At 35.9% G+C, this 20,348-nt stretch overlaps 1 protein-coding gene across 1 annotated transcript in view; it reads left to right on the top strand.

The window, feature by feature from the left end:
* The first annotated feature begins 9,266 nt into the window (after positions 1-9,266).
* Positions 9,267-20,348, top strand: part of LOC149216302 (uncharacterized) — an 85,039-nt gene continuing 73,957 nt past the window's right edge. Inside the window, exons 1-4 of the mRNA XM_089389902.1 lie at positions 9,267-9,923; positions 10,043-11,150; positions 11,274-11,612; positions 11,709-15,025. Coding sequence (XP_089246028.1) covers positions 9,406-9,923; positions 10,043-11,150; positions 11,274-11,612; positions 11,709-15,025 — 5,282 coding nt within the window. The 5' untranslated portion in view covers positions 9,267-9,405. The remainder of the gene's footprint in view (positions 9,924-10,042; positions 11,151-11,273; positions 11,613-11,708; positions 15,026-20,348) is intronic.

The following is a 20,348-nucleotide window of genomic DNA, read 5'->3' as shown; positions in this document are numbered from 1 at the left end:
TTTCCTCCATCAACCATTTGGATCACACTCAAGATATTATGATTTAGACCTTCAATGAGCCAAACATCTTCTACATTTGTCCTCTTCTCACCAAGATTGGATTTACAACTTCCCAACACTCTAGTGGTTTCACTATCTTCAAAAACCACACAATAATCATTGGTTTTATTGAGAAAACAAAGTTTTATCCTATCTCTTGACATATGGTGTGAGCATATGCTATCTATATACCACATTTCATCAACATCATGAAAAAAAAGTGCAATAATTCCACATCTTCCTACTTGCTTCTCATTCCTCCATGTGTTCCTTGGTTGCACATTTTCCCTTAACTATAACTTTTGAACAAATGGCCTCAAAGATCTAGACATCTTACAATCCTTGGCCATGTGCCCAAAATTATGGCACACATAACACTCTATGTGACCAATATATGTAGCCAAAGGATCTAGTCTTTTGTTGCTCATACTAGACCTTCATCTTTTTACGTTAGATCTGCAATCAATGGCTTTATGCCCAAACATGTTACAAGCAAAAAAATGACCATTGAAATAATTTTTATACCTGAATGTAGGTCCTCCTTTTGGATGATTATACTACTGCATGGATGAGTGCATTCTTCTCCTACAATCAACTGCCACATGACAAAAATTGTGATAGTTGAAGCACTCAATCTCGTACATCAAGGGGGAAAATGAGTTTTGACTTCTCCTTTGAAAACTGCTACCTCCAACCTTAGGAGAAAATGGTCTTATATATGCTAAAGATCCTTTTGGTTTTCTATATTGTTGTTTCTTGCATGACTCATGGATCTCATGATTTTTTGTAGGCTTCTCTAATTCGACTTTGACATTATTTCCTGCATGCAAACTTGTCTCACCCTTGTGAAAGTTGTTGCCTATTTTTCCCATTGGTATAATTCTCTTCCCTTTCTCCAATTCTTGGTTATTTTCTTCAAGCTCCTTTCACAATTTTTCAATCACACCTTCAAGCGCTTCAACATAATCCTTTCTATCTTTTTTCTTACTGTAATTGACTTCTTCTAATGTATTTTATTCTTCCAACTATTCTCTTAAGCTTGTAATTTCTTCCTTGAGATTTTCCTCCTTTTGATCACAATCCTGCAATTTCTTCTTATGATCCTTGCATACATTTGTTATCCTACCAATTTCACTAGAAAATTCTTCAATAACAACCATGGAAGATTCATATTGAGTGTTAAGAAGAATACAATTGTGATCATAATCTCTATCACTAAACAAATCTGAATCATTGTCATTACCGCTATCTGAAATATAACTCAAAAGTATATCATTATGGCTTATACCTTCAGATTTGTTGCCTTTTTTCAAAACTGGTTCAAGAGGATCTTCTTTCTTCTTTTTGCTTCTTTTTTCAATCTCTCCATCATTGTTGTTGCTACCAGATCCATATAAGATATGCAATCTATCCCAAATTTCCTTTACATATTTTAAAACTCCAATTTTTTCTAAATCTTCATTATGGATATTTCAAAAATAATTCGCCTTGCTTGAGCATTTTGCTTCCATAATTTAGATGCAAGAAAATCTTCATCATTTCCTTCACAAACCAATCTCCAAATTTTATAGCCACAAATCAATAATTTATTTTTCACATTTTCTTTCCATACTTTGAAATTTGCAGCAATAAGAACCAAATTCTTTGGAGAAATGACTTTGAAAAAAATATGCAAATTTCTATCAAAATCTCCAAGATCCACTCATCAGTGATCAAGCTGCACCTGAGAGCCCTGCTTTGATACCAATTATTGGAAACTAGATCCCTACTGGGGGTGGGGGGGGGGGGGGGGGGTGTGTGAATTAGTGGCGAGAGAACACATAAAATTTTTCTCCAATATATTAATATTATAACCAGGAATGAACTTAAACACATAAACATAGATCAGAGCAACAAAAATAAACATGAAACCATAAAAATAAACCACACAAGGACACAAGGACATAAGTGCTTTTGGCGAAAACCCTTCACTAGGAAAAAGAAAATCAGTCTCTTGCTACTACACTGCTCAATTTTTTTATTAAAATAGCTAAACAAGTTTTACATGGATTAGCCACACCCATAGATGGAATACTTGACTTATTTCACAGTATGTTGTTTGGAAGACTTGACTTATTTCACAATATGTTGGTCCTTTCAAACATGAACTTGTTTCTCTCTCGGATCTATGGACTACCATCCGCTGAAGGCCACCCCAACCAATGATACTTGCCCAACTTCCATTGGACTATCCAAATCATGTTGGATGGATACACCTCTTCCCTCTACTGAATCCACCAAGTCACTGTATCAACACCTCCAGGACCTGTATCAACATCTCTGACTCCTATAGCGGCATATCCAACTCATGTAGTAGCAACATCATGTCATACAATTGCCTCCAACACTGATAGAGGCACCTCCAATACAAACAACCTCATCTTATCAGATGTAGCAGCAATCTAAAGTCTCCAAGGCATGTATAAACATATGAAACATCTATAGTAGCACTCCAACCTCTTGCAGCAGCAACATCTCCAACCAACACAACAGATCATCCTCAAACCAACATCACATGTGGAATCCATCTCCAAATCAACTCCACTAAGTCTAGTCATAGGTATGTTGACATCAATGCAAACTAACAAGACCATCAAGCCAAACATCCATCACCAAGCACTTATCACACATCACACATGTATATGACCAGTATTATCTCCAACCTATTGACATCAATGCCGACAATACAATGCCAACAAAATTTCCTTCATACACATATCTTGGATTTGATACTCATTATAAGTTCAATTAGAATATAATGTGGAAAAAGGGATAATAGAGGGTGGAAAGCTCATTATGGGCATGAAAACAAGTGTAATTTAGCAGACCTTTATGTTGTGTGCTAAGAAAAACTCCTATTTGATACTTTTGTCACTCCTATTATCTTATACAGATGTGAATTCTAGGGATGTGGTATTTATAGTGAATCTTGGAGAAGGAAAGAGAAAATCCAAAGAATTTTATAGCTTATAATCTTAATATTAAAAGCAATAAACCCTATCCTATGCTCCTCATAAAAGTGAGACCCTCCCCCATTGAGTGCATTGTCATGGTTAGGTATTTAATCTATAAGAACAAGATAAACAACATGGATGACAAGAGGCTCCCAAAAATTGTGTCCATCTCCAACCATAACCACTAAGATCTTAAGTGAGGATGGCATCAAGACACCAATTCTTGGTTAAATCATTGGGGAATATAGAAATGCATCATCCCAATAGATACTAACCATCTAAAAAATATTATTACATTTAAAGATAAAGACAATTTGTAGTGCAATAAAGATTTAGAAAATAAAAGGAAGTGAAAATATTACAAGAAGGCATCAACCCTAATGTAGAAGATCAAAAGTATCTTTGAGTTCTAACTAGCATAATGGAGAAAATCAACATTATTAAAATACAAACCAACTCCCATGAGCTACATAGTGAAACTAGGCATTAGACATTACCAAAACATTGTGGAATGCAATAATTTATAATCTTTGTGACACTAAGAGGGTTGAATAGGAAAGCCACATTCTACTATAGTGCCCTACATACAGCCACACTAGAACTCAATTTTGAAATATTTGTTACAATACTGACCATCTTAGCCTCCTAATTCATCAAAACTATGATAATCTTAGAACACTTGTCTTACTACTTTTTGAGCATGGAAATAAATACTCTAAAGGAGTAAGTAATATTTAGTTTTTTTAAGGTATGATAAATCAATTATGATTTGAATAGACATAAATCATCATGATTAAAATTATCTTTTGTAAAATATTTTTTTATTAATAAAATTTAACTTAAAATTAATAATTATGACGACGATGATGATTATTGTCCACTGAGACCAAATTGGTCTATTAGACCTTAAGAAAGTAAGGGATTACTTGAAACTTTTTAGAATTTTATTTATCTTCTTGAAAAAAATTAAGAGAAGTGTTTCAATATCACCATAGTTTCATTGAGTTAAAAGGTTAGGAAGGTTGGTCACGTGACAAATATTTTTTTTTGGTAAGCTTGGTAGGACTCTCCGATTTTCATGTTTACATGTACATTATTCACCTCTCTATAGTGGGGGGTAGCACAATATTTGAACCCAAGACTTCTGCTTCAGTGAGACTTCATTTCCACAACCACTACCACTTGAGCTACCCCAGACAGACCATGTGACACATATTTTGAAATTGGAATCTAATCTTAATATATGAAAGACATTCTAGGAGAAAGTGTTTTTTATCTTCTACCCTGCCAATGTCATAAAGGTAACAAACCCTTTCATCCCAATGATTTCCAAGAATTGACCAATGCCTATTTTTATTATGGAGTTCATTAGAATAAGTTCTTATTTTAACAAGATTAATTTTATTTTTTACACTCTTTAGAACAAAGATATACTTTTGATTCTCCAAAGTCAGGCTAATAACCTCCTTATAATATCATAATTTTCTTTCTCCCTCCAATTTTTTATTGCACCATTTTCTACTTAAAATTTGATGTGATACTATTTTTAATTCTATCCTTACTTTGCAAAATGATCCCTTCCTTTATTATCTAAGGGTTGAGCCAAGACTCAAATCGTCACACCACCCCCTCTTGATTCGAAGGATGGTGTTAGCCAGACTTTAAAGCATGTTTAAGAAGTCTCTTGTCTTCCATGTTATTTAACTTGTTCTTTTACATTGTGTACTTGTCATAGTTGTGCTCTTAATTTGGGAAATGATTTCTTATATGTGGAGGATAGGATTGTAACATCCCTCAATATACTTCATACAAAATACATAGAGTTAGAAAATTTTACTAGTTTTACTAGCATGTAATTTTCCCAATGACTTATCCCATAATACTTAACTAATAATCAAATGATATAGTCATGATCCTTAAGGAAATTAACCTTAGAAAAGGAATAGTAAATCACATAAATTAATAACCATTAATACAACTTGTTAACATAATGCTTTCTGCTGCAACTTTGCATCATCGACATTGTTCATTTAATTAGGCTTGTTAATAACACATTGAATGATATAAGTTTCAACATCATGCAAGGTGGCAATATCATCAAGTTAAACAAACACATAAATGGACACTGATATACCCTCGAAACCCTAAAGAAAAAAACCAACAAACATTTATTTTATTAAAAATTTCATGAGGGAGTTCACCCCTCACTCGATGGCAACAATGGATTCTTTTTTCAACTATTTTTCACGTCACTGAGTGGCCGCTACATCCACTCGAAGGGATATACCCACCGGCTTATCTAGTTGGGCCTAACGGTAAGGGGAGCAAGGAGATTTGACCCTGTGAGCTCTCAATTGGCATGGTACTTAGCAACGTGAACTCGACCAATTGAGCTATCTCTTAGGGCTTCAACAAGGGATCTATCCCTTGTCTATTGTTGAATTTTTATAAAAGAAGCATAATATTTAATTCAAGCATTATTAACTAGAAGCAATTACATTAAACAAAATGTCATGTTTCTCAACCACATTACCTAACAGTTCTTCGTGTACAATTTCTTTATGGCATGGTTGTTTCATGCGGTAAGTTACCTCTTATAAACTACATTGATAATCTTTCACTCTACATGTAGCATTAGTTATGTATAATGGTCTCATTATTTTCCATAGCATTAGTTAAAATCTATCTTTCGATTGTTGGAAAAGAGTTTAGTTTAGAAATGCTACATTTTTTTGTGAAGGTCATGATTCTTTTCTACAACACTATCATGAATAAACCCTAACATCATGAATATCAAAACCCAAAAAATTATGACCTTTTTTATTGCATATTCAATCTTTACTCGTTCACATTTCTATGTCAGAATCATTAATAATCTTCTATGCATTATACCTCTTTTCAAGAAAACACTTTCTTGCACATAAAAAGTAAAAGTCATCTATAACTAATCTCTTACTTTTACATGCATAACTATAACTATTTAATACATACAATACCTTAAATATTATATGCAAAACTATATTTTTAATGCATTTAATCCAAATGAAAAGATATGGAAATATATTTGCAAAACCATGGTATTGTTTTCGTCATTCTTCTTGTTGCAAAACCATGTGTAATATTCTACTTATTTCTTCTACTACAAAACCAATCTTATTATTACCATTGCAATAAAATACAAGTAATACTTTTATATTTATTCCCAAAATATAATACAAGTGCACACATTTATAAGTGTGTGTCTTTTTTTCCCATATTTCAAGTGTACACATTTATAAGTGTGTGTCTATTTTTCCCATATTTCACATGTGTATAAATTATAAAAACATGCTTATTCATCCTCTATTTCACATGCATTAAATAAATCCTTAAAAATTATAAAAGCATGTCTTTTCATTCATAGTTCACATGCATACATACAATTATAAAAGCCTGGTTATTTATGGTTGAAAATGCAAAGTCCCATGCATTAATAAAACCATATTTATATTATTTTTACGAATACAAAATTAGATGCATTAACCATTGCAAGTCATGACTATTTTAATATCACAAATGCATTGACCATTGCTAGAGGTTAATGATTATTCAAATTATTGTTGCATTAACTTATTGGAAATGTATTTACCATTGTGAAACCACACTTTCATATATATAGATTTATAAAGTACTCTTTTGGTGACCATTTCTTGTGTTGAATTGTGTAAGGACTTCTATATTACTCTTAGTTGCTCTAATTGCATGTATAATTTAATAATAGGAATCAAGTAATTGTTGTTTTCTCCTATTTGTTTTATTTTAATTAACTTCAATTTCATATAAGCCACCACCCAATTTACATAGTTCCTTATTCATTGAAAACAAACAAAATTAATCAATTTACTTTACTTCCATGCATTTTGCATATAGATCACCTAGAATAAATTGGCAATATAGAATAACATATAACGAAATACAGTTTGCAAAAATGAACAAGGTTGATTCAGAGGGGATTTGCACCTAATAATGGTAGATTTGGAACCAAAAACATCAATCTCATGATGAATATGCCAACATAAAATCCATGATAGAGTGAGTTGGTAATGGAACATAATCTTTGCTCGGGCTTATAGGCGTCTGCTTTCATGTTAATGGTGACACAATTCTTGTTATTTGTTGGAACTGCATCAATGACATCTTGGACCATCTTGAAATCACTCATACTTGTCTTCTTATCTACGGGTGAAAGCATGAAGATGGGTTACACTTTTGGGCCAAATGTGGAGATGAAATTTCAAGTTTTTCCTCTTTTATCGAATTTCTCCCGTGAAAATTCATATAAGCATTGTGAATTTTGATTCAAAATAAAAATACAATATGTGGAGAATTATATTGTTGTCCTAATGATATTTTTTGCAAAAAAATTTAGTGTCGTATAACCTCTCAATTTTCCATTAAATGCAATATATGCCCTTGCAAATTTTAGGAAAACTTAAGAGGTATGCGTGTATTCATGTAGCATAACTTAGTCTAAAATGTGTAATATATATATATATATATATATGAGCATGATGTACACAGAGACAACTAAGTTTTTCGTATTAATTTCTTTTTTATGCAAAATTATATTTTTAACTATTTTTTGAAGTTGGTGAAGTAATATCTCAATTGCATTTTGGAGACACATGTGTTCACATAAGATTTTTTTCAACTCTTTAAATAAATTGAAAAACCAAGAGTACATTTTTGAAGAGGACTTGTAAATGAAGATAGTGGTATTTTTTATTTTTTTTTGTTTTGTATATTTTATGTTATTGATTTTTTTATTCAGCCCTAAATTGTCCAAAAACAAATTCAAGTGTTATGTTTAAAAGAAATTAGATGTAAAATATCATATGAATTCCAAAGTGTCAAATTCATATGACATTGGATAGGGGATTCTTTCATGAATCCAACATGATCAACTCCTCCACTTAAGGACAAATTCGACCCTAAATCCAATAGGGTATGAAATGGGGTTGCAAAGAAATTTGGATGAAAGAGATCAACACTGTATTCTCGAGAATGGGCTTTGAAGGTATTTGCAGTCCTAGAACTTAGTGCAAAAATGTTCCAAAACCTACAACTAATTCTTGGGCATCAACCATTTTAGAACATGTCGTTATATTAATCATTAATATTTCCTTCATGTTATATTTAGTTTGGTTTTTGAGATATTACCAAAATGAAATATATTCTTTTTAATTTTAGGAGTATAAGTTATAATTTTATTTTAGATTTGTTTTATCTTTCTTCATGACATTTTACAAATAATACAGTCTCAAATTTTACATTGATATAAAATAATAAAAATAATGAAAATATCAAAAAATAATTTTTTTCCTTCTTCCAAATAAAAAATTATTGATTTATAATTAATCAAAAACTCATACAAACTTTCCAATCTCATTTTTTTTTTATACCATAATATTAATTAAACTTATAATAAATATCGATTTTAAACATTTTATATAAATTTTTTTCCCAAAATTATTTTGGTATACATTTTTTATTTTTTATTATTATTGTTTTATAAATCTATTTTTATAATTGTTTTATTTTAAATACTTAAATTTATAAGACTAACCTAAATAATGCGCATTAATCATGGGCAAAGATATAACGACCTCTATATATTTTTGGATTCAGAGATGTACAGGAAGTCACTATGTAATATTGATTGTTTTTTATTTATTTCAATTAATTTAAAATTATCTAAAATTATGATTTAATTTTATATTAAAAATAAAATACAAAAAATATTATTAATTATCATATTTTATTAAATCAATTAGCTTAAATGTTTTTAAAAATTCTAAACTGGTGATAATTTTTTTCACTTTTCTTTTGAATGCCCCTCCGCATCATCTTCCGTCGTCCTCTACGGGACACGTGGCGATCGCACCGTACTCACGCGGAAAGTATGATACGACACTACATCACACGGTATTGGAGGGTATAGAAAACCAAGGAAAATTGAGACGATCTTCGTATTCGATCACAGGCGTGGTATTTGGCAAGTGAATCAGATATTGTGCAACGTCACATCACAAAAACGGGCGGGCCCCTAAACAACGCGGCATCACAAAACTGGGGGGCGCCTAAACAACACGGCCCGACACATCATAACACTGTTCAACGCGCAAATTACGGACTTGTAGTTTCCAGGTCACGGTGTGTCCGAGAAGATCCAAAACCACACCTACCCCTGGCTTTTGTTTTCTACCATCTCAAAGACTTTGGTGCTTCAAACTTCCAATCGCTCTGCCTGCGCATCATCTGCTTCATTGTTACTTTTCCTCCTGCTTCAAACTTCCTATCGATCTGCCTGCCTGCGCATCATCTCCTTCTTCCAATGGCACACAACACAACCGCCTCCATTTCTACATCTAATTCATCCGCGCCCTATTCTGCGCCCAACTACTTCCATATATTTATAAATCACCGCGGCTGCGATGTCAAGAAAACCTTCGCCGCACTTCTCTACGAGAGCCTTACTTCCCATGGACTGCAAGTGTTTCTTGACCGGCCAAAATTAGAGGCCGGAAAAACAATTCTTTCACAAATCGAAACCGCTATCCAAGTAGCGTCTGTCCACATAGCCATCTTCTCTGAAAACTATGCCAATTCAAAATGGTGTCTCGATGAGCTCCGGCTCATGGTAGACTCCGGGGCTACCATTCTACCTGTATTTTACAATATTAAACCTTCCGATCTCCGGTGGGCGGACGCAGCTCAAGATGGACCGTACGCTCGAGCCCTGCTCAAACATGAAGAAAAGGGTCGATACGACTCCCTAAGAATTCAAGGCTGGAGAGAGGCTCTTTCTCATGTTGCAGATATAAGCGGCTTTGAATTGGAGGCGTGTAATGGGTGAGTATCTTCGACACTGTTACAATTCCTGTCAGCGTTTATTTTATAAATCTCTTTTCGTTTTTCTTTTATGGATTGACAGCCACATGACAAATTAGGCTCTGAACATACATGTTCAGGAACGTGGCTGATCTCTTGGGTAAGGTCGTGAAAAGGGTATTGACAAAGGTTCCAAAACCAGCGTTTCACGTGGCCAAATATGCAACTGGTTTGCGGGGAAAAATTCAAGATTTTGAGAAGACAGTATCATTGCAGCTGGAGCAGCAGCCGATGGAGTGTAAGGTAGTGGCGGTTGCAGGTGTGGGTGGAGTAGGCAAAACGACACTAGCCAAGGAATTCTTCAACTCTAAGAGATCAGGTTATGGCTGCTCCTCCTTTCTCGCTGATGTGAGAGAAAAAGCGTCTAGGGCGTCGCTACCTTCCCTGCAGTCTCAGCTCATTAAAGACTTGAAAGGTATAAGTAGGGAAATTGATAATTGGGAAGAAGGTATAGGAATACTTCAAACATGTCTCTCATCTTGTCAGGCTCTCATAGTAATAGACGATGTAGATGATGCCGATCAATTGGATGCATTTTTGCCAATTAAGGGCGTCCTTCATCCCAAGAGCTTGATTTTGGTCACTTCCCGTGACAAGCATGTCCTTCGAAGTGCAGGGATAGGAAAGTCATCAATCTATCACCTAAAGGGCCTCAATGAATCACATTCTCAAGAGCTTTTCTGTTCGCATGCTTTCTTTCGGCCACATCCACTACCAGGGTTTGAAAACCTTGTTGTTGGGTTTGTAAAAAGCTGCAACGGTTTGCCTTTATCGCTGAAAGTTTTTGGTGCTCTTTTATGTGGCCAAGACCAGCATTATTGGGAAGAAAAATTGAAGGAACTTCATAGATTGCCTGATAAGATCTTGGCAAGCCTTAAAATTAGTTATAATTCATTAAATCAAGAGGAACAGCAAATATTTTTAGATATTGCTTGTTTTGCTATAGGAGAAGACAGGGATAAGTGGGTAAGAATCTGGGGAGGATTCACAGGGCTTCAAACTCTAGAAGACAGATGTCTTGTAGAGGTTGTAGATGAGGACTACGGTGAGAAGATGAAGAAGATGAGAATGCATGATCACGTGCGCGATATGGGAAGAAATATTGCTGAGGAAGTATCAATGCCCCGTCGTCTTTGGCGTTCGGTTGAGGACGTCCATGAGCTGTTCGAGGAGCAGTCATTATCATCTGTAAGTGATTTAATCATCTAAGAATTCATACCCATGTCTGCAATTTTCAAGTTCTTTTTATGCAAATAAATAAATAATATGCCAGGTTCTATGTCGTAATACTGTCTTTTAACGAACGAACAGGTAATACCAGATGTACGTGGAATTAGGATGCCTACCCAGTGGAGAGCCTACCCTCAAACAATAACAAAAGAGGAGGCATTATTACTCACAAACTCAGAAATTCCATTGAACAAAATTTCAAGTGAGCCGGCGATCAAAATGAGAACATTGCAACTTCTTGAAAGTGAAGGGGAATTTGTGGAAGGCATAATAAGAAGGGTGCGGTCACCAAATCTCGTATGGCTCCGCTGGAATAACTGTCCCTGCTCTTCGCTGCCTACCTGGATTCCAATGGACCAGTTAAAAGTTTTAGAAGTGAGGGGGACGAAACTGAAAAAATTATGGCGTCGTGATTCTCAGGTGAGTAAATGTAGATGAACATACAGCAATAGTAGATGAGAGTAATTGTGTATCTTCTGTTTTCTCATGTTATGATTAAAACGTCCAACATTGCAGGCACCTCTACAGTTGCGGGAGTTGCATGTTCATGATGCTCCACTTCTAGAGTTTCCAAAGTCAATAGGGAAGCTGACACACCTCGAAAAGATTGTCCTCAAGAAGAATAATTATTTAGGTCGTCCAGGGCCGGCAGATCTATTAACGTTAGCAGAAGAATTCTTTCATCTCCGCTCCTTGAAATATCTAGAGCTTCATGGGCGCTTCAAGATTCTTCCGAAGGAATTTGGAAATTTAACAAATCTCCAAAGCATTGTTCTCTCTGGCTGCCAAAGGATCGAGAAGCTTCCAGATTCCTTCACAGATTTAACAAATCTCCGAGTCCTCCAGCTGTCTGACTGCAACAGTTTGAAGCGGCTTCCAAAATCCTTGGGAGATCTAACAAATCTCCAAGTCATCGAGCTGTCTGACTGCAACAGTTTGAAGCGGCTTCCAAAATCCTTGGGAGATCTAACAAATCTCCAACGAATATCCCTCGACCGGTGCGGGAGTTTGGAGCTTCTTCCAAAATCGTTTGCGAATCTGGCAAATCTCCAAGATTTCTATCTGTTGGGCTGCAAGAGATTGAAGCGGCTTCCAAACTCCTTGGCGGATTTAACAAATCTCCAAAGAATCACCCTCAACGACTGCGAAGGTTTGGAGGTACTTCCAGAATCTTTTGGGTGTTTGACAAATCTTTTACGCATTGGCCTCACTGGCTGCAAAAGATTGACGAAGCTTCCAGAGTCCTTCACAGGTTTAACAAATCTTCAAAAGCTCAACCTGTCTGGCTCGGACAGTTTGAAGCGTCTTCCAAATTCCATGGGCGATTTAACAAATCTCCAAGAAATCAGCCTATCAAGCTGCGGCAGATTGAAGCGGCTTCCTAATTCCTTGGGGGATTTAACAAATCTCCAGAGAATCGCCTTCAGCAACTGCAAAGGTCTGGAGGTACTTCCAGAATCTTTTGGGTGTTTGACAAATCTTTTACGCATTGACCTCACTGGCTGCAAAAGATTGACGAAGCTTCCAGAGTCCTTCACAGGTTTAACAAATCTTCAAAAGCTCAACCTGTCTGGCTCGGACAGTTTGAAGCGTCTTCCAAATTCCATGGGCGATTTAACAAATCTCCAAGAAATCAGCCTGTCAAGCTGCGGCAGATTGAAGCGGCTTCCTAATTCCATGGGGGATTTAACAAATCTCCAGAGAATCGCCTTCAGCAACTGCGAAGGTTTGGAGTTACTTCCAGAATCTTTTGGGTGTTTGACAAATCTTTTACGCATTGAACTCATTAGCTGCAAAAGATTGAAGAAGCTTCCAGAGTCCTTCACAGGTTTAACAAATCTTCAAAAGCTCAACCTGTCTGGCTTGGACAGTTTGAAGCGTCTTCCAAATTCCATGGGCGACTTAACAAATCTCCAAGAAATCAGGCTGTCAAGGTGCGGCAGATTGAAGCGTCTTCCAAGATCCTTGGGGAGTTTAACAAATCTCCAACAAATCAGGCTGTCAGGCTGCGGCAGATTGAAGCGGCTTCCAAATTCCTTGGGAGATTTAAGAAATCTCCAAGAAATCACCCTCGAGTACTGCGAAGGTTTGGAGGTACTTCCGGAATCTTTTGGGTGTTTGACAAATCTTTTACGCATTGACCTCACTGGCTGCAAAAGATTGACGAAGCTTCCAGAGTCCTTCACAGGTTTAACCAATCTTCAAAAGCTCAACCTGTCTGGCTCGGACAGTTTGAAGCGTCTTCCAAATTCCATGGGCGATTTAACAAATCTCCAAGAAATCAGCCTGTCAAGCTGCGGCAGATTGAAGCGGCTTCCTAATTCCTTGGGGGATTTAACAAATCTCCAGAGAATCGCCTTCAGCAACTGCGAAGGTTTGGAGGTACTTCCAGAATCTTTTGGGTGTTTGACAAATCTTTTACGCATTGAACTCACTGGCTGCAAAAGATTGAAGAAGCTTCCAGATTCCTTCACAGGTTTAAGGAGTCTTCAACACCTCAAGCTGTCCGGCTCCGACAGATTGAAGCGTCTTCCAAGATCCTTGGGGAGTTTAACAAATCTCCAAGAAATCAGCCTGTCAAGCTGCGGCAGATTGAAGCGGCTTCCTAATTCCTTGGGGGATTTAACAAATCTCCAGAGAATCGCCTTCAGAAACTGCGAAGGTTTGGAGGTACTTCCAGAATCTTTTGGGTGTATGACAAATCTTTTATGCATTGAACTCACCGGCTGCAAAAGATTGAAGAAGATTCCGAAATCGTTGGGGGAGTTAACAAATCTCCGAGGCATTGATCTGTCTGGATGCAAAAGTTTGAAGAAGCTTCCGAATGCGTGGGGGAATCTATTGCAACTGAAAGTCCTGGATTTGAGTCATTGTAGCACGTGTTTGCCCACAACACTTGGTAACATCACCACACTTGAATTCTTAGACTTATCAGGATGTCTCCAAATTGCAGAATTGCCCGCCCAAGTAGGACAACAGAAGTCCTTGAAATTGTTGAATCTGGTGGGTACAAACTTAAAAGAGTTGACCATTAATGCGCAGACTGCATGCCTAAGCAAATTGAAATATCTGTACTTGGGAAGTCCTTCGTTGAAAGAGCTGCCACCTTCGTTCGGTTGCCTATCGAGTTTGGAGGTACTGCTGCTCCATGGATGCCACGAATTGAAACGCCTGCCCGATTCATTTGCACTGTTGACTCAGTTGACTGAGTTGGAGGTATCAAAATGTGGAATACAAGAGTTACCAGATCTCATGGAGATGAACAATCTTCGTACTTTAAGAGTACTTGATTGTCCGCTGCGGGAACTGCCATTTAAGGAGGAGTCTGCTCCAAGGAAAAAGAGAAAGCGAATAGCATCGGAGAAGGGCCTGATTCGGCTGAGTGAGATAGAGTTGTACTGCACAGAAGTAAGAGAGGTATCTTTTCCTGAAGGTGTGTGTATCAACCTTAGAGCCCTAAGCATCAAGTGTTGTAATGATTTGGTGAAGGTCGGTTCATTGCCAGCAACAGTAAAGTATCTGAGTTTGAGGGGTTGCGGTGTGTTGGGAAAAGTAGAAGGGCTTAGTGGGTTGGCAGAACCTCGGGTAGTAGACCTGCGAGGGTGTTGTAATATAGAAATGGGGGAGGTGCCACATTTCGGGAATACCACAAGTTTATTCATCCCAACTGACACTTACAGCCCCAAAGAGGAGGTGGAGGAGGAGAAGAAGGAGAAGGAGATGGAGATGGCAGCTTTACAGGAGGGTGTCCTGCAGGGTCGTTTTGGCCGGAGACTTGACCACGTGAAGCAGCTGGCACTATACCAGCTGGCACTAGACTCTGACTCTGAGTTGTAAGGCTTTAGTTGTTTGCGGTGGAGTGTAAATATGAAAGGTATCTTAGTTGTGTTATATTTATGAAATTTAAATAAAAATAAATAAATGAGAAGCAATTACATTGAAATACTGACAGACAGCGGTGGTCTTCTAATTAAAATATTGACGATAAAGACGGTATATTCGAAGCTCACAAATTAAACGTGATCTCCTTTAAATGAGACGCGATAGGATTGTTTCCACTGCACTATGAAAATATAAAATTCTCCCAACCGCACTATGAAAATATAAAATTATGAATAATATTGTTGGATTTTCAAGTTTATAGCTTTTAAAGGTGTATTTTACAATATAAGTGACATGTATAATTGTGTTGGGCTATTATGTTTTCGGACTTTTTCTATTTTATGTTTGTTCTCTAGTTCGGTAGTATGTATGTTTTTTTAGTGGTCAATTTAGTCGGCTCGTTATTATTAGCTTGTATTCATGGTTTTGGGGCCACTGACATTGCATATTAGTGGTAAATTTTATTTTTTGAATATTAATAAAAATTAAGTGGGATATTATAAAAAAAAGAGTGATATGAGAATTAAATTATTTGAAAAAGATTTCAAAATTTTATATGAAAAATAAGTGATTTGAAAATCAGATATTTAGAATATTCTAATGAATAAAATGAAAAGTTCTAGTTATTATATTTTTTAAAAATATAACATTTTTTATTAATTAAATATACTATTAAAGTAAGATGAGATTAGCATTTATTTTAATTAGAGACATTGTGGTAATGAACTCTATGAAACTATTATTTATCATTTTTAATATTCTTCTTCCATTAATGAAGAAAGAAATACATGATTATTTAGATAAAGACATCCATCACTTTTTAATAAAAAGTATACCTTTTGTTAATGCAACTTTATGCCTATTTTTCTTTTCACATTCAAAATTGTGAATTAGAGAAGGAATTAGACACCTTACAAAAGGACATTGGACAATATTTTCATAATACTTCTCATCATGCGCTAAGATTATTCATTGGATGTGTGGTCATGACAACAATGAGTTGTATACTTAATGGTTTGGCTTTATATTACTTCATTTAATTGAATATACAGGTGGTGAACTTAAACATGGATAGGGAGTTATTACTTACATTGTTCCTAAGATGACACTATTAAGTATTGTGTACTCTATGATTTTTTCACTTTACACTCTTTATGCCTACACACTTTTATATGTGGGTGTAGGGAGTATTTATAATACATTGACCATATATGACCTTCTTATGGATGACAATATACTCCTTCCTTTCACTCTTCCTTTTGACAAATCATTTGTCTTAGTATTTTTTCATTTTGAGTCATACTTTTTACCTTAGGAGCATGACCAAGGTTTAACCACTCGATGTCTAATACTTTTTTACAAGGTCCCTTTTGCCTTTGTACCCTTTATCATGATCCTTGGTCATAGGTTTGGCCTTATTTGAGTTCCTATCTTGGGAAACTTCCAAGTTACTTGTTGAATCACTTGGCCTCAACCCCTTTATTTGGTAATGGTAGGAATTGCATATTTACTTAGAACTATTGGGTATGTGTTATATTATTTGAGCGACTAACACCATGTGATGTACGTTGATATGGGAGATAGGAAGGAAAACTTGGACCTCTTTGTTTGGGGGTTCTATGGCATAGGACCCAAGAAAAATTTATTGGTATGTTTAAGCCCTATTTTTTGGTGTTTTTTTATCCCATGGTTTTCTAATTTTCATTAAGGAATTAAGGTTTAATCTAATACGGGGCACTGAGTTAAAGATTTTGGATGTTATAAAATCATATATACTGTATTGTAAATGATGAAGAAACATAAAAGTGATACCCTAAACATTTTGTTGGTTTTCCTAGTTATGGGTTTCTAGAGTAAATCTCTGACTATTATGTGTAATTGTTAGTTTTACTTTTTTATTCATAAAGAATATGTGTATGCATTGCTTACTGTAAATGTTTAAAACTTACAAGAACACTTCCTCTATTGCGTGTTTCCCATACTATGCAAACTTCTTTGCATTTTGGGCTCATAAATAGTACCACAACGCTTTTTAGCTATACAAAGACAATAAAAAAATGTCATCTCATAAGTCATTTAGGTTTTCGAAGAAATGGCATAAGAAAGCTAACTTATTAGATTTATATAATAAGACATTGATCAAAATAACTAAATCCAAATAAATGAGGATACATGGATCAATTACTTTAATTTTGTGGTTATTAACTACCTCCCCTTGTTCTTACATGATTTCAAAGGTCATTTTACCTATAATATTTTATAAATTTCCCTTTATTCCTCATTCATCATTACCTTCATTACCATATATTTGTCCATTCACATCCCATGCAAACTTCATAAGACATATGAACATTAATATGGCTAATTTTCATCATTTGATGGTTACTCATAATGTTTTTTGTCTTTTCCTAACTTCTAAAATTCTTGGTGTGCCTATAGAAAGTTCTTGTAACAGACATTTGGAGAGTCAATTTTGAAACATCATTTAAAATTTGATGAATATCAATCTAGAAAAAGTACAAATGGCTTTTGTGCAGAATATGGTTATTTAGGTGAATTTCAAGTAGAATCCTCAAAAAGTGCAACATATGGGATGTTTGGATAAGGTTTCCACGAGGATTTATTAAATTTGTTTACTGAAATATGCACTTCGTTGTTTAACCAAAAAGCCTTGTGTACGACTTTGGGAACATGGAATTTAAGAGGTTTGATGTCATTTGACCTTCTTATGATCTCCACATGATCTACATATGATCTCCACATAATATTCATAAGATATTCACATTATATCCATTATCCTACATCTAAGTTAAGTTGGTTTTAGATCCACTTATTTAGTCACTGGTTCTATATTGTTGTAATCTATTTCCTTTTATGAAGGATGAGTTATATGTATAAATATGAGAGGATATCAGTCATTTGGAGGAGGTTGGAACTAGAAGAAGGAAGAGGATAGATTAAGCGTTAAGCATATGATTATGAATTAAATGTAGAATATTTCTATTTACTCCTTTGATTAATATCAAACAATAATTTTCTCTTTTCAAATGCATGTGTATTGGATTAACTTCAGTTATGTATGTTGGAAATAATACTGAGAGGTGGGGTGAATCAGTATTATCAAGACAATTCTTTTCAATTCTTTCACAGATTTGTATACGCTACTTTAGTTAGATAAACCTACTGCAATATGTCTTTATCTTTTCAATTAGAAACTTCTTTTTACAATGATTCTGTACTGGTGCAGTCCTTTACCAGTACGCAGGCTGCAACCTGCAGAGAGCTACAACCCTCTCTCATTCTCCAACTTCTCCTGGAAGGGAGCTACAACCCCCTTAGCTCTTGTACTAGTTGAGATACTAGTACATAGGTGCTGACCTACAGAAGGCTACAACCTTCTCTTTTCTTCCAGGGACCACGTTTCATAAATTTTCAGACTATATCCATGAACATCAATCAAACATCAAGAATTTCTGCAATCTCCTTTTCACCAATTAAAAACTGAATCAAATAAACACTTCTCTGATAGATGTACCCAGAACACATTAACAGTAACCATACACCAATTCTGAACCCAGATCACTGCAGTAATCAATAGAAGCAGCTAGAACATAATTTAAGAGCGTACGCTACTTCAATATTCAGAAACCTGCGTGCATACGCTTTTGTGTTAAGACCAACCTGCGTATACGCACTTTTGACTTATAGAAACAACATGTATACGCGCCTTCACTTCACTGAACCTGCGTATAGGTCTATAAAGATAATTCACTCCTTCAAATGTTCAGACATTAGTTAACCTATATTATCAGATTTATAGATCAAGCGTGCGCCACATATAACAGATCAAAATCATACAACGACACTATTACTCAAGCCTTAAGATTTTTACCCATCAATAGAACTTATCCTTTTCTTTGCACTTAGGTTCCTCTTTCATTCAGATCCAGCTCTCCACCATAACCCCAATCACCAGTATTCCAGATCTAGCACTTTATCAGATATTCAATAATTCAGATCATGACCTTGCCTAATGATCTCCTTCCTCTTTTATAGTCTTAGGCCTTTCACAATACCATGGTCCAAAACCATAACAAATCAATACCGTGGACCCAATACTTGGGATCAACACTTCGGACGAGATACCATGGTCCAAAACCATAGGTTCAAATACCAAGGACTAAATAACACGGACCAAAGATAAGTTCTCCCACATGTACGCACTTTTCCTTGCATGCAAGTGTGTGTATACGCATACGCGTCTTTGGAACGTCTAACCCGCGTGTATACGCGACTTGGTCATGATGAACCTACGTATATATATTTTTCCTTCATTCTGAGAGCCTGAACTAAGATCTATCACCAGAGTGAGTTGCCATCAAGGACAACACCTGTGCCATAGTGCCAAACCTGTGTCATAATGCCAACAATCTCCCCCTTTGGACTTGATGGCAACCCTAAGATCCTCAAAGTCATTCTCCCCCTTTGTCATCAAGGGCAAAGGGTTATGCTCCCCCTGAGTACATGCTGAAATCTCTGCTCTGCTGTGCTGACCATGCTCCCCCTGACTGTAGGTAAGATCTGCAAAAAGATGTTCTTCAAGAAGAACCATGACTTATAAAAGACCTTCCTAACATCCAAGACTATATACATACATCTATCACCCAACCAAGAGGGGATACATCAGAAATTTACATATGATAACCAAAGTACATTACATCATTCATCCCAGGCATAGTGGGGAAACCAAAATAGGTCGTTACATGACCTTGATAATAATAAACGATATAAATGACATAGAGACGAAATATCTAGAGCAAGACTATGAAAGTCACCAATAACTAATATCAGCATCACTATTCAAATCAACAACCATGTTCTCCTTCTGCAACTGATCCACCTGAACCCAAAACAACTTGTATACTCGAACCAAGAGCTTCTAATGTAATGTCAATAATGCATTATTAGAAGTTTATCTGCTCCCCCTGAACCTGTGCCAGATGGTCTCTGTCAGACCCATATCAGAATCTCTTCAACCAGAGTCTGTCCCCACTGATTTCCTTCAAACCACCATATACGCGACTGTATCTACATAAATTGGCGTATGTACGCGGATCCTCCTCATGCAACTTGCGTACAACCATATTTCTCTGAAACGGACAGGTTTCAACAGCAAGATGATGCATCAACTACTCCCAGCTTCTATCTGAGGTATTCAAAAGTTTCCCTGGGTAGTGGTTTGGTGAGAATATCAACAACTTGTTCCTTAGAGGG

This window comes from Pinus tabuliformis, chromosome 1_1, assembly GCF_031772625.1.
Source record: "Pinus tabuliformis cultivar Carrire ecotype Pingquan chromosome 1_1, CPIR1, whole genome shotgun sequence".
Classification (NCBI taxonomy): Eukaryota; Viridiplantae; Streptophyta; class Pinopsida; order Pinales; family Pinaceae; genus Pinus; species Pinus tabuliformis.
This window is presented reverse-complemented; position numbering and strand designations above follow the sequence as displayed.